We start from the raw sequence: 14548 nt of genomic DNA, 5'->3' as shown, positions 1-14548 counted from the left end.
CTAATAAAGGAAATCTCAGAAATGTAATGTATTTCCTATTTGGGGAGAAAATACACACGAAAGGGTTAACAGAGCTCAAGTTTATCCCTATGTAAATCCAATTTTTTGCAATAAAAATTGCAAGTCTTATTTACATTTGAGATTTGGTCCAATGATCTATAAGGGTTAGGGGCTTATATTTTAGACGCCTTCATTTAGTTGACTAATGTTAGTACATGCTTTTCATACGTTTCCTGTGTTGTACAGAGATTTTGATATAGCAAGGGTAAATGTGTTGCTTACTGGGAAGGTTCGCCTTCTACTGTGCAGGGTATAACTACCTATATAACTGGGCTCTTTCTAACTGCTTAACCGTAGTATGTATAAGTTATTTCCCGGCTGTAAATAAACTTTTTAGAAATTTATATATGGAAGCAGGTTTATAGATCTTAGTTAATGAATACCTTCATTGTGAGAGAATCTAGCGTGGCTATGAACAAAAGTATTATCTCACCATCCTATCTGTTATAGTTGTGACATCCATCATATACAAATAGTTTGCGTTTATTTTCTGGCATGGTGGTAACCACAGGGAACGATATTGTATAGAAAAGAGGGCTTACAAGGTGGACAGAACAACTTCGTCGCCAGCAATTGCTGATTATAATAACAGTATAAGGCAATGTAGACTGACTCTCTATAGGCATCTCTTTACGAGCGTTGCATCGCGGTTCAAGTTTTAGTGTTGGCAAATGGTTACCATATCGTTTCATGGGTCTGCTGGGGAAACCCCATATCAGTTTAGCGGAAGGCAACTCGCCTAAAACTCCTAGTGAAGGTCAGTCCTTTATGCTGTACCGAAGAGATAATTACGAAAAGTTGTTCAATGGACACCAAAACGTGATAAAAGTTGGCTAGTATTGTAGCATAGTTATTTAGTAATTTTAGTTATCCTACCATTATCCAAGCATTGATTTGTATTAGCCATGCATTTCAAAGTCCGTCGTATAACATAAAACACTTGATAAAAACATAACATAAACACACAAATTTACCCAAATAGCATTATTTACCAATTAGCGATCACCTATTAGGCCACAAGGTGTGATAGTTATGAACGGTTACTAGAACATTATAAATAGTACTAAAATTAGTGAGGGCAATTATAACAATGAAAGGCGCAAGATCACCTTGGCTGATTCACACGGAAAATTGCAGGTTTAATAAACAAAGAAGCTTGAAGTACTGTTTAAAATATATAAATCGGGCGTTGTCGGTTCAAGCCCCGGCGACGTCGTATACAGCACGACAAGGGTGATTAAATAAAGAAAAAAACTATATATATATTCATATAGTTCATATAGGGAGTACAGTTCATACCCGTCTGTAAAACGAACGATGTCCGTTTTTTTTTTGAGCATACATACCCCATCTTAAAGGCCGTCGTCGGTATTGTCACATGTCATTATCTATCGGCTATTAGTTCACAGACCTCACTTTGATGCTGCGTATAATGTGACGACTTCGTATATGTAGACGTATCGTCCTCGTCTAACGTTTCTCCGAGCTGGTCGAAAACGAGAATGCTCGTACAGGTCCTAACAATATTCGTGAGCCATATGAGATCAGCTATCTTGTAAGTGTACTTATTGTAAGTGTTTTTTTCACGTTTGCCCTGGTGACCCCTCGAATATTATCAAAAGCTGACCTTGTCAAGTTCTTTTCGTGCATTCGCTCTTAAGCCGGTACGTGTTTAGCTATTACACTACTTCAACTCCAGAGAAAACCCACTTATTCATTCGGCTCAGGGCTAAATCATTGCCGATTGTAGACTGCCTAAGATTGACCAGCGTTAATTGTTGGTTTAATAGTTTCGAAATTTTCTTTTCACGATTTAATGTTTAAGCTGCCAATTCCATATAAATGGAAATAGTATTTGCCAAGACTTTGCCAAAAGATAGACCACTAATACTCACGGGCCAAAGTCACGTCTTTCTTTGAGGAAATGATGAACAGAAAAGAACAACTAGAAAGGAAGAGGCGTAAGAGAATAGATGAAGGGCATACCCGAAACAAAAAAAAAGAAGACCACTAATATTAATGCTCCCTACGTAATAGCGCCTTGGAATTCATAAAGAACCGAAACTAATAAAAACTGCCTGAAATTCGAAGTGTGATAATTTCTTAAGTTGGGAATATCTTCTTCTGGGGACATAGAGCCTCTATATCCCCATATATAGCGGATTATAAGGATTATAGCTAAATTACTCGTTATACTACAAGGGCCATGAATTAGCTTGCTAAAAGTGAGACAATTCGAATTCTAGTTCACTAATACACCATTTAAATCTATTCATTATAATATGAAAATGGACTACCCGAATCAAACGATCGTTAGAAGCTGGTCGAATTTCTGCCCACACCATAGGCTACACTCCATGGAAAAAATTGAATGTGACAGAAATCGCTTGAGAGCTATGGTCCGTTTAACAGATGTCGTCAGCAGGACTAGTTCCATATTAACCAGCCGGACACCTTTAGCTAATAGGTGATCGCTGCGAATTTTCTTATTAGATTCCCAGTGCAGAACGTCATGAGCTCTATCAAACAACAACCGTCTATAAATACGGAAACACAATATTGGATTCAACCTTAGTCGTCTTCGTCTTAAGCCATCTCATTCGTACCACCGTTGAATACCTTTTGTGAGCATCGCTGTCCGCCCATCCTTTCTGTCCGCCCCTTTCCTATCCCTCCTATTAGACACATTGTACATACCTATACCCGTCTCTGTCGGAACGTTTTAATTGTCGTTCTTTATCCATCACCTAGCCATCTATTTGTCTAGTTCGTCAATATGCCGCTAGACGGCGTGTGGATCACGTGTACCCTCTTCTCGCGCGCGCTGCTCCTTCGTCATCGTCTACCCGAGGTATTCTCTCTCTTTGGCTGCTACTCTTGCTACTTGATTCTATCTTGTACTTGTTCTTCTCTAGCGTGTTCTCTCGCGTAGTCGAACAACACCGCTACTGCTGCGTTAATTTCTGTTGTTGTTGGCGTTGCTGTTGTTATTATTGTTGCTGTTATTGTTGTTTTTGTTGTCTCTCACTCTATGAGGAGGGTCCGTATGCAGACTAGGTGCCAGCAGCCACGCGAGAGCAAGCAGCAGCAGCAGCAGCAGCAGCGGAAGAAACAACGTTGTTTGCTTTGTTCTAAACAGAGTGGTATCCGTGGTAGTGGCGCAGAAGATTACGAACAGATGGACAGCGCCTCTGAAACTGGTCGTCTCTCGCAGAGCGACCCTTCCAGCGCGGCTAAGCAGGCGGTCTTGCGTTAAAAACAAGGATCACTTATGCACTGCGGCTTCCTCTAAGGTTGCTGTTCTCGGTTGTTTTTTCGATTGGCGACTGGTTATTTGTGTTTTTTTGTTTGGCCAGACAGCTTCAATTATTCGGTATGCGACGGGCGCCGTGTGCGAGTTTTACAGACGTTGTCTTATGTATGAGTTCTCTTCGTATGGGTACTGCGTTTCATCCCGTTGTCTGTTTATTTGTATAGAAACTTGTATACAAACTCACCCTGAACGCAGGCGTGGAGTCTTTAGGACGATCTACCTCGACTACTAAACATACCATGCATGTGTACGTAGCGTAGACGACATCAGCGACGTTCAACAGAAATTCTAATGATAAAGGGTAAAGACCAAGAGAATTGGTAATAGTGTATCGTGCACAAGGAGTGGCATGCCTTGCTATTATCGGTTGTGCAAAAAATCGCCACTAACTTCACTGCTTCAACTTGACACCTATTTCTTCTGTATTATTGAAATTTATCACGACTTTATAACATTATTATCAACACAATGTCATTGACATTCGCGTTAAAGTCCTACACTGTGATAGGCTCAGCGTTCTTTGTGCACACCGTTCTTTGTCAGGTAAGAGAATAAACCATTTATGATAATATATTTTACCTAAAGGTAATACTGTGTTACTATATGAACGTCCTAGATCTGATTGAGCTAATAAAATCTCTTGGAGCACTTTTACCAAGTCAAGCGAACGTGCCTGCCTGTAAATGATACAAACGAGTCGGAACTTTATTTATTTGCTACACCACGAACGTAGAACAAAGTACGGTTTAGCAAGATAAATTTACTGTCGTCACGAGTCAGTCAAGCGGTCCCACTTTAGAGATTTCAGCATCCGACATGCTTACATGTACGTGGGATTATCGATAGGGGATGTATAATTCCTTGCATTTCATGAGGTTGCCTTTCTCCTTCAGGTTCAAATTATCTGGAAGATATCCGATATTTTTTTTGGAAGCATGTTGGCTTACACCTGTCATATCTTACATAATTCATTTATTGACACTGTGTGTGTGTGTGTGTGTGTGTGTCTGTGTAACATTTATTAAATATTTAAAAAACGTAAGTACATGTATCTATGAAAAGGTTGTGTATCTTGTGTAATATTACAGGAAAAGTCCGAATCTCTGGTTTCTGCTCGTGAAAGTTCGGACAAATAGACAAACGAATAACCCATTCATACTCCTTATGTCGCACGTCAAAACGTGGAGTGTTTTCTCAATCTGGTATTCTGATAACAGTTAGCCTATGCAACCCTCATCATTGAAAACCTACCAGTAAAATTCTGTTAAAGGAAAAATGTAAAAACCGGCGTGATATGAGAGACAAATACCCCCCTTAGATTACGATCAGAGGCAGTGGTTCCTATAAACAACTTAAGATGTTGAAGTGAAATTGGCCGAATAGTGAGTCTGGTCGATTGTGGTGCTCTCTACCGACATGATAATATGAAGCAAGATCGCCGCTGTGAAACTAGCCACCTTCCGTTTCAATTGCCTCCACCACATTCTTTGTACACATGTCAATAAGTGGTATAAACTATCGGTTTCAACAGTGTTCACGACAGAGCTTTTTAGGTAGAAAAGCGCGCCTTTATTGTGGGCACCAAAACATTAATTTCGACGCCCTCGGCAGGCCTTGATTGTTAGACAGAGTATATAGCTTCTGATGGACCTGCAAGAAATAATCAGTGAATATAAAGGCCAGCTATTAAATGATTTGCCTTTGAATTGTATTTGTAAAGTAATCAGAATGTATGGAACTTACGGAAAAGATTAACTTGGACGCTACGTACATAAAAGATGGCTCTAACCTTATGGCAAGCTCGAATTTGTAAATTTGATTATACAATGCTATCGAAACGTTTGAAGCTTACTTAAGTAAACTAGCAAAAAAACATAATTTTGAGCCATTAAGCTTGGCATTATTGTCTCTTACCTCAGCATGATGGCCACGCCCGAGAAAAGCCGCTGCAAATCTTGTCTTGCAAAGCTGTCTACTCACAAAAAAGTAAAATCTTCCAATCAGAAAATGTACTTCGACCTGTCCATCTAAAATTGTCTACCCTCTACAAGGGAACTCTATAAACGAAACCCCTAATCACCCGCTCGTTCCAATTACTCGCAGGATTCTGTCTAGCGTTGTTGGATTTGGAACTTTTCATCCTTGTTTTTGCGATATGTTCTTTTTTTGTGACCAGATTGGTGTAGAATGGGCCCTTATAAATGTTTACCTTAGAATTGCCAGCGCGCACTCGATAGCTCAGTTTGAAACGTTCCGGTGAATCGCCGAACACCCTATATTTCACGATGATTCATCTAGGTAGACCAATAAAACGTATGGCTGATCGAAGGTTGGCCGAAACTGGTTCAAAGCGCGTGCGGAATCAATATGCCATATTCATATAACATGGACTTAGCGTTATTTGATGTATGCTAAACGTTTTCGATTCGGAAAATTCTAAGTAGGGTTTTATTGCCGCATGAAGATGTAACCTATGAATGATAGTAATGCGACACCATAGGGGCAGAACAAATGTTCAGTGTAAGCAATGATAGTTTACCTATCGCGCAAAAGAATGATTTTTTTCGAAATTCAGTTACGTTCCATCGGAATTGTATTTGTAAGGAACAACAAAATCTCCTCGCTAATCTTCCTGCACCCGAAATGGTCTTCTATCGACCGTCCGGTTCGTGAATCGAAAACATTACGGTTTGGCTCGTAGAAAACAGTTTACATAAACAGATATACAGTAAAAATTATTAGTTAATATCTGAAAAATATAGATTGATTCAACACATTCACAGAAAGAGGATAATAGGTGGACAAAAAGTCGTTTAGCTAAATACGAGTTTTGACCGCTCCGATCTTTCGCTCTGTAGCGATGTTTTATAGCTACGGTCTTTCTATCGTGCATCGAGACTAATTAGCCTTGGCAACACCCCGATCTGGTCATGAATCCTTAGAAACAGGGAAAGCGCTGAATATCGGCTTGTCTTAATAGTAACGTGAGCAACTGCCGGGCCATTACGTTCGCGTCCAAAGATTCGCTCACGGCGTCACTATACGAAATATTACACAACATAAAAACTGGCCGCCTTTTTGTGATTCTATTAGCCCTTCGGTGGTACAAGGTATGGAATATGGCGCTATCCTGGATCATTTTGCATTGACCCGGTTGGAAGAACTATCGAAATATCGCTGCGCTACTTGGACGCCGGTCTATTACGGCTTACATTAAGAACGGTGTACAGCATTAATGTTCAGAAGTTTAGTTAAAATGCAGATTAATAGAGAACTCGAAAAGAGAGTGCGCTAAGTACAAGCTGGCGAGTCTGTCAGGGGCGGAATTAAAAAAGTGGCACGTTCCAGTGAAGACGCAGAGACTTGCAAAGGGCGACATAGTAAGTTATACCGGTCTCAATTGAACGTGTCGCAATGAATGTGCGTGCACTTGGGACGTCAAGGTTTCAACACGATTCGACGAATAAGCCGCTGGGAGTAAGCGACTTACTAAAGCAATACAAGTTTAAGAAGCTTTGAATTACCAAACGAGAAACCACGTGTTCGATTCCTGCATATGCATGGGCAGCAGTGCGCTAACTGCCCAGTTTTCTTACAACGAAACCTCACACAGAACATGTTTATTGGGTGGCCGCTAGGTGACTTCTTGTCTCTGCCTAAATTACACACGTCATCTGAGTAAACTGAGCTCTATGAAGTAGGGCGAAGCTGAGCATTGTGTCAGCTGCAGATGATTCGAGAAAGTACAAAGTATAAATTAGATTACGCACGGATTTTGCCGCCATTATCGTTTGCATAAAAATGCAGTGACTCAGAACTGCGTAATAGTATTTCTACATGGGTGTATCGGTCATTCGCTAGTGGACTTCCTCGTTCCGTATTTGACAGCATTGTCATTCTGCTACGAACGATCAATGCCGATTTATTCTCGAGTGAATGTCAGAAGCCGGGACAGTTATTGGCAAGCAGCTCAACGTTCCGGTGTTCCTGTCGGTCTCATTTTACTATGACCGTTGCAACTATGCACCAGACCGTCACAATCTAATCTAGAAGCAGATCTCACGTGCTGTTTATGATGAACCCTGTGTCTTCCGTGTCACTAAAATGAATTGTGATAACGCTGTTAGTTGCCAATCGAATTGCTGTCTAATTATCGGCCCGGGCATATCTACGTATCTAATGAACGTGGTCCTTAAAGTACATATTGCAGATTTTCAAAAAGCGATACAGGTCTAGGCCTATGTCTTAAACATACTTTTCTTTTTGTTCTTTGTAAAACAATTTAAGTGTCCGAGTTAATTTAATTCAAACTACTAAACAAACCTAACGGAGTTTCTGCTGCGACAACAACACAGAAGGTAGGCGGAAACCATAAATTATCCATTGACAGATGACTAACCGATTCTCTGTTCTGAAGTAGTGCGCTGCCACTGACAGTGAAAAATCTGCTTGGAAATATCATCCGTAACATCTGAGCTATTTAAAACGGGAGCGTACAGCTAATGCAGTGTTGTTCCGATTATCCGGCAGATTCCGTTGAATCCTGATGGTGGCCAGCACAAATGCGGTCGATGCCCGACTGCGAACTCGGACGTAAAAAGCTCATCTTCACCGGAACCTCTCGTATGTGCGTCAGATGGCCGTACCTATACTTCATGTGAGCTACGCCAAGCTCGTTGCCTAGGTCATCGCGTCGAACCTAGTCACCATGGTAACTGCTCAGTCGGTATGTATCGATTATTTCTAATCGTGATCTGCTCGTATATTAATGTTTCTCAAAGTAATCCGTGACATTGCGCCAAAACTCGGATGTTTGTCATGGAGATTATACTGTACTATTGTTACACATAATTAATGACCAAGGTATTATTTGGTTAGCCATTTTAACCAACAGTAGGTGCCCATAATAAATTGAAGTAGAGTCTTAACACACCGATTCTATCGCTTCGGCTTTAACTAGCGTTCTTACAAATGACAGAGTATTAAAATGTGCGGTAAAATAATTAAGTGATTCCGTTAGCTCCGCTGCACTCACGTGCGGCGGAGTATTCAGAGCGGTGGCAGTGTCTTAAAATACTTCCTGCAGAACAAAAACAATCCCATACTATACCATTATTTTGACAGGTGCCAAAACACCACCACCACCACTTCGTTCTTAATCAGATGTGGCTATGGATTTAAGTAGAAACACGTGTCCAGGCTGAAATGAGTACATATACGCGATCTGAGCAACATCCTGCTTTACTGCAGTCACGTATAAACGGGTTGATAACCGGTGAATCAACATTTTGTGAAAGGAACTGATTATAACGCTTTGGACTATTAATTATTTGCAATACGATATCATGAAATAGTTATACGATTTTTATTTTACGTGAATTTCCCTGCTGTAGGTACTTTTCGCGAGGATACGAACATGTTTGCTTTCCAGAAGGGCCTGAGTTGAATAAGAGTAAACTTGTCTTGAACTTAGTGGATAACAACTGCTTTTTTTTAGAAAGGCGCTGCTGGGCTCAGCAAACGCAGGCCAGTTTTCAAAAAGACGTTTTTATGCCAGCATGCACTGCTGATGGAGAATTCTCGCCGGTACAATGCCACTCATCAGGCCATTGTTGGTGCGTTGATTCGCATGGGAAAATTGTACCCGGATCGACCACCGCCGCTAACAAGAGACCCAACTGCAAGCGATTCGGTGCGTACTAAACTTGCTAAAAGAAAGCTGCCTTTCGTATCTAACTCAATTAAGCACTGAGAGCTTCAGGTTCGATTTCAGGAAATGCGGCAGACACGCTACGAACAGGTCAATACGACGTGCCCAGTAGAATATTATTATTATAAGCATTATATGGCTAGTCCTACCGTAGTATTTTAACAAATTACGAACGACCCAGTCGATGTCTTTATGAGGCAGTATATTTTAACCAAACATGTGCTCTTTTCAGCCTGTACGCCCAGCGATCGAGAACTGTTCAACGCCAACATTCTCGAAAAATTCGCAAGGGAGGCTCGTCTTACGCAGTCCAATAACGTGACGTACGCACGAGCCGCTGAATGGAAATTTCGCCAGCTTGACCGTGATTCGGATCTGATGCTTGAAGACCGGGAATACCGAGATCTCAAAAGGCTTGTGAAACGGCTTGTCGAGCCCCGTCCCTGTGCGAGAAACTTCATCAAATATAGCGATCGTGACAATAACGAGATCATTACAGCTCAGGAATGGATGAACTCACTGGGTGTTGGCGAAGAAGGTGGTTGGTAGTTAATATTGAATGCGATGTATTCCTTTAGACGCGTGTAAATTGTATACTATGTGGTTATCGTATCATATCTTGCCTGGTTTACGGTCTGCTATGAATATATTTTTGTCATCTAGAGAAATGTTTGTTTTCATTGGACTGAAACGGCTCGATACGCGCATTTTTGCTTCAACCTTTTCACGGCGGTCGATCGGATGAAATTGAACGGTGAGAACAGATGAGCCTGAAGGAGCCTCGGATGACGATATCACGAGTTCTTTATCCCTGCCAAACCCCGACGAACTCGAGGAGGCCTCCGAGCTGACGGATCCCATCAGTGCCAGCAGCCACTCAAATGATGACGCGCCATGTACGTACGTTTGCCATTTGCGATCTGCCTAAATATGAATAGTTATTGAAACAAGTTCACTTAACAGTTTTTCTCAATACACAGGACAACACAGCATCTACCTAAGAAAGTATTGTTTGTGTAGATTGTTTTTTCCTGAAAACTAAAAGGGGTACGTCCTTTTCTTGAAGTTCTGCTTGGATCTTTCGACTAAGAACAAACTGCAAACTTCGTTGTGCAATGCACACGCTTAGTATATCATATTTTGTGATATTATCTTTACCCATTAGCTCACTTAAACAAATACAAATATACGCAAATACACTTATGTATCTTACTGAATAATTGATATCTGATGTTATCTATAGTAGGAATCATTAGTGGACGAAAGCTGACTAACAGATGCAGTTGGAAGCAGTTTTCCGCTACGAAAATTCGGTAAAAAAGAACTAGACCAGCTACTAAAAGTACTCGTCGTATCAAGCCTCTTACCATTCGAGACCGAGCCGCTGTTCACTTTATAGGGCCAATAAAGCAATCGCTATTAAGTAAGGCTGTATAGCAGTCGGACGTTGCCAGGATGCTTTGAATGCATCGCCTTGCTGTTTGTTCATGCACCGATTGTTGAAAGGATGTATTTGCCATAGGCGGTCATAGTCATTCCTACGTTCATTGTTGACTTTGAACCCGTTCGGCAATATTGTTTCCGTATCTGTGTTCTGTCCGCCTCTTAAGGGATTGCAGCCGTCCGCCACGGCCAGTCTTCTTCTTCATCTTCTTCGATGTATCTGCGCCGTTTGAATCCACAGCGGGATAAGGACTGAGCAACCATACTCGTTACAGTCTGCAGCCGGAGTCGACGGCACGTCCATTTAAGAGACAATTTCTGAGCTGACAAAACAGCACATAACGGAACACGAAGAAAAAAGAATAGGGACAAAACCATATGATGCTTGACATTCCTCTAGAACTCGATATGGTTCTATGCGGTCGAAACCTGTGCATCCTATCAAACCTTGAAAGCGGGTATAAAATGACTTTGAAATAATGAACTTTTTTCACGAAGGAATCGAACTTTACGTTGGTCAAAATATTTGATATTGTTTAATTTGTTTTTGGTGTAATATCTACATATCTTTGTAGATTTATGCTTCACCAAAAACCAAACGGGTACCATTTTTATGTAAATTCGTATTATAGTTCACAATTCAGTTGACACCTACCTCAGTTAGAAGGCGTTGCTTGGTTTTCTGTGTTCGCTATGCATAAGAGGTCCCTTAAAAATACTACGGTTCAGTCAATGCTATTCACACGTAAAAAAAAAAATGAGAAGATGAATTGCTTAATGATGCCATTAATATTTTCATTGTTATGTGGGTTATGGTTGTGTGTTTCCAGTAGAGGCGGATGACTGCGCGACTGCTCGTGACACGGCACTTGAGCGTCGACGGCATGGAGACACTTATGTACCGGTATGCAATCCTGATGGATCGTATCGTGAAGTACAATGTCATGCAGGGGCTTGTTGGTGTGTTGCTACAAAAACAGGCAAACCTATTCAAGGTAAACCATTAGAAATGGTAAAAAACAAATTGAAAGCATGAGCTACGTACTGAAACTTTTAGTATGATCACAGCTTGAAAACGTTCACAAGTGCAGTACGTAATTTTGTTAAACGCACTCTATAAAGATCAAGAACAAATGTGTATTGCTCAAGTTTCGAATAGTCTCACAACTAATATTCACCTATAGTATTTAGGTATAGATTTGTTCAAACATGACACGAATCTGGAATTTTATAGCGGACAGTCCACGGGCCTCATCATACAGCAGTGGCCTTATTGTATTTATTTAATTCTAATTTAGACCTTAGTTCCTGGTAGTGTTTAGAGAACTAGCTCAGTGCACATTAACATTTGCAAAAATATTTCAGGTACTCCCCGCAAAGGCAGCATGGTAGACTGTACGAGCGCCAAAACGAAAGCTCGGATACTTAAGGGTTGTCCAGTGAAGAAAAAAAAACTGTTTGCAAAGTATCTCATATCGATTTTTCATATAGAGAAAAACAGTCACGTAAATATGACCCTCGATGAAGCTCTTGTGTGAGTATGAGAAAAATCTATCCCATATATCAAATATAATTACCGTTATTATTTCCAAATGTATATTGCACTGATTCGATGAGGTGAAACCTCTTAACGCTTGTGCGGCCCCAATGGATAGTAATAACTGTTTTAAAAATAAGGAGTGCACAAGTAGCCATGCTTTTATCGCCTCAGGATCTTTTTCGGTATCGTATCAAGGATTTGCCTTAATTAGAAGACTTACCCGAGTTAACCTCTGTTAGACTTACCCGAGGTTTCTTTGACAAGTATATAAAACAACGTGGTAACCACCTGAAGAGGTGAGAACCATTTTTCAACGCTGAAATTTAGGCCAGTGACGGGCGCATGTTCATGGTTACACATTCTAAAAAATGCGTATTAGTCACGAAGATCACGCCGTCCCATAAGTAAGCGCTAGTATTAGCGTTGGTCAAATACAACTACGTGGTGAGCCGATATTAGACGCTTAAATGTAGTGAAGAAAAATACGAGCCGACATAGAATTTCGTGGTATAGTATTAAAAAAAATCAAAATTGGAATGTTCTCTTGGAAAGGGACATTCATATCTGTGTTCGTTCCCTGTTTGGTATTAAACCGACATTAAGTGATTATATGCCCGTATAACCTAGGTGACCTTGCTAGCAATTTGCCGGAGAAGGTTGGTTCTTAAATGTTACGTTTGTTGTAACGCATAGTTCTGTGACCCATTCTTTTGGCGCACGTCAGGAAAACATCCTTGTCTACGGTGCGTAATGACACAACATCATGGAAATTCGCCACGTTAGATTTGAACCGGAGCGCCCGTCTTGAGCGTGACGAATGGCGGGCATTTCGAAGGCAGTGGAAGGCAGGAGCCGGCGTGCAAGCATTAGGTATAGCGCGGAAACGACAGGTTCGCCGATGCTGGAGGAACGCTGCTAAATTCTGCGACGAAGACGAAGACAAAACAGTTTCGAAAAGAGAATGGAGCGAGTGCATAGGCCTTAATCTACTTCAAGGTACTGTAGTTCCCAAAATGTCGATAAGATTATAGAGCTTGTCCAAGTTGAATGTTTATCTAGAGCTTGAAAAAGTCCAGGTTGAAACCAGTTGCATCGAACGATTCTTCCACAAAGCTATTGTAGCCCGCGAGATTTGGTCTAAGTACAACGCACGTGAACCGAATAGACGGAGCAATATTCCGCGATGCGATTCCACGGAGGTGTTTTGGCGTTATGAATTCAAATCAGGCGAAAGCTATTGTCCGAATTAGCAAAACCTACTGATCGTTAACGGGGAATTAGGTGTAGAACTTGTAGGAGTACAGATCTGGTGCGTTTGCGCAACTTGCTACCACGACTATGCGATGCGAAAAATTTGTCGAAATATAACAGTAAGCTGGGAAACGTCCACTGGCACTTGAATTACATTTTAGAACGTTGTGTTTTATTATTTTAGATGATCTCTAAATATCAGTTGGTGGCTTTTAAGGGAGTTAAACGTTTCCCGCTATAGTAGGATGGGATTGTTTACTAGGAGAGCTGTAATGATAAAAAAAGATGCTTTCACGTTTTAGAACATCCGTCAACGGGCCGTAAGGGACCTAATCCATTCGACCACATACTCAAGAGTTAACAAGGCCTCACACTACGAACGGCTTCAAGGATTGGATTAAAAGGACACCTATCGTCTCGCTCAGCATCACCATCACAGCACATTCACGAAGCCCTTGTAATTATAAAGAAATTGCTCGGCTACGAAACTTTTATGCTAGCCTATTTCTTGCGTGCAGATGCAAACAGGCGTTGCTAGAGAGTGAAACTCAAAACAAATCAATCCAATCTATGAACGACTATACGAATAAATACACGTTGTTCTATTAACTACTAGTCCGTTTTCATTTCACCTCGATGTATCATCTCATTGGTAAAGGGATCTCTCTAAATTGACAGCGCGGTAGAGATTTTTTTGTAGGTGTGGCTGTCGTCAAAATGGTTAGCGTTATTTTATTGTTTGCTTTCGTTCGTTAATGAACAAACAGCTCACACTCAACTGTTCTATTGGAAATGTCGAAAAAACATCCGAGCTATGCTACACTTATAGCAGTTATCTGCTCTTTTGTCTCCATGTTTTCAAGGTGTACGCCGTAGTCTCGGACATCAGTTGTCACTTCATCAGTCGCTCATAAAACATCAACAATCGTACAACCACTAATCGTGATAATAATTCCAAAGGTCTGTATATATGTATATTTAATTTCGCAATTTATTTACTGCGCTATCGTTATTACCATACTATATATATTATTATTTCGACGAGTGTTGCAACTTAACAAAATGGCAGTACACTTAGGATAAACATTAACGAAACAGCAATATCGTTTTAATCATTAAATAATAACAGCTCATTCTTTCTAACCTGTACACCCAGAGAACGAACGTATACAGGGAATCAAAAAAAAAACAGTGTATAGTGGCCCTTCTGATGAATAAACAATTGTCATTA

General features: G+C 40.8%; 1 protein-coding gene across 8 annotated transcripts in view; it reads left to right on the top strand.

The window, feature by feature from the left end:
* The first annotated feature begins 2955 nt into the window (after positions 1-2955).
* The window catches only part of magu (SPARC related modular calcium binding-like protein magu), a 17006-nt gene continuing 5413 nt past the window's right edge, over positions 2956-14548 (top strand). For 3 of the 8 annotated variants that reach the window (XR_002671889.2, XR_015318920.1, XR_015318919.1), the window contains exons 1-10: positions 2956-3916; positions 7904-8099; positions 8871-9065; positions 9316-9624; positions 9848-9979; positions 11357-11521; positions 11892-12060; positions 12791-13062; positions 13620-13774; positions 14181-14277. Coding sequence is in view for 1 of the 8 variants with exons in the window: in XM_022797322.2 (XP_022653057.1) it covers positions 3842-3916; positions 7904-8099; positions 8871-9065; positions 9316-9624; positions 9848-9979; positions 11357-11521; positions 11892-12060; positions 12791-13062; positions 13620-13678 (1572 nt within the window). In the remaining 7 variants the exon portion in view is untranslated. Of the gene's footprint in view, positions 3917-6776; positions 7496-7660; positions 7732-7903; positions 8100-8497; positions 8649-8870; positions 9066-9315; positions 9625-9847; positions 9980-11356; positions 11522-11891; positions 12061-12790; positions 13063-13619; positions 13927-14149; positions 14278-14548 lie in introns of those variants that run through there. The other 5 variants (XR_015318923.1, XR_015318922.1, XR_015318921.1 and 2 more) reach the window with 5 other exon arrangements.

The sequence above is a fragment of the Varroa destructor genome, unplaced genomic scaffold (genome assembly GCF_002443255.2).
Source record: "Varroa destructor unplaced genomic scaffold, Vdes_3.0 BEIS01000001.1, whole genome shotgun sequence".
In the NCBI taxonomy this organism is placed as follows: domain Eukaryota; kingdom Metazoa; phylum Arthropoda; class Arachnida; order Mesostigmata; family Varroidae; genus Varroa; species Varroa destructor.
The sequence above is the reverse complement of the archived record's forward strand: the minus strand, read 5'-3'. Positions and strand labels throughout refer to the sequence as shown.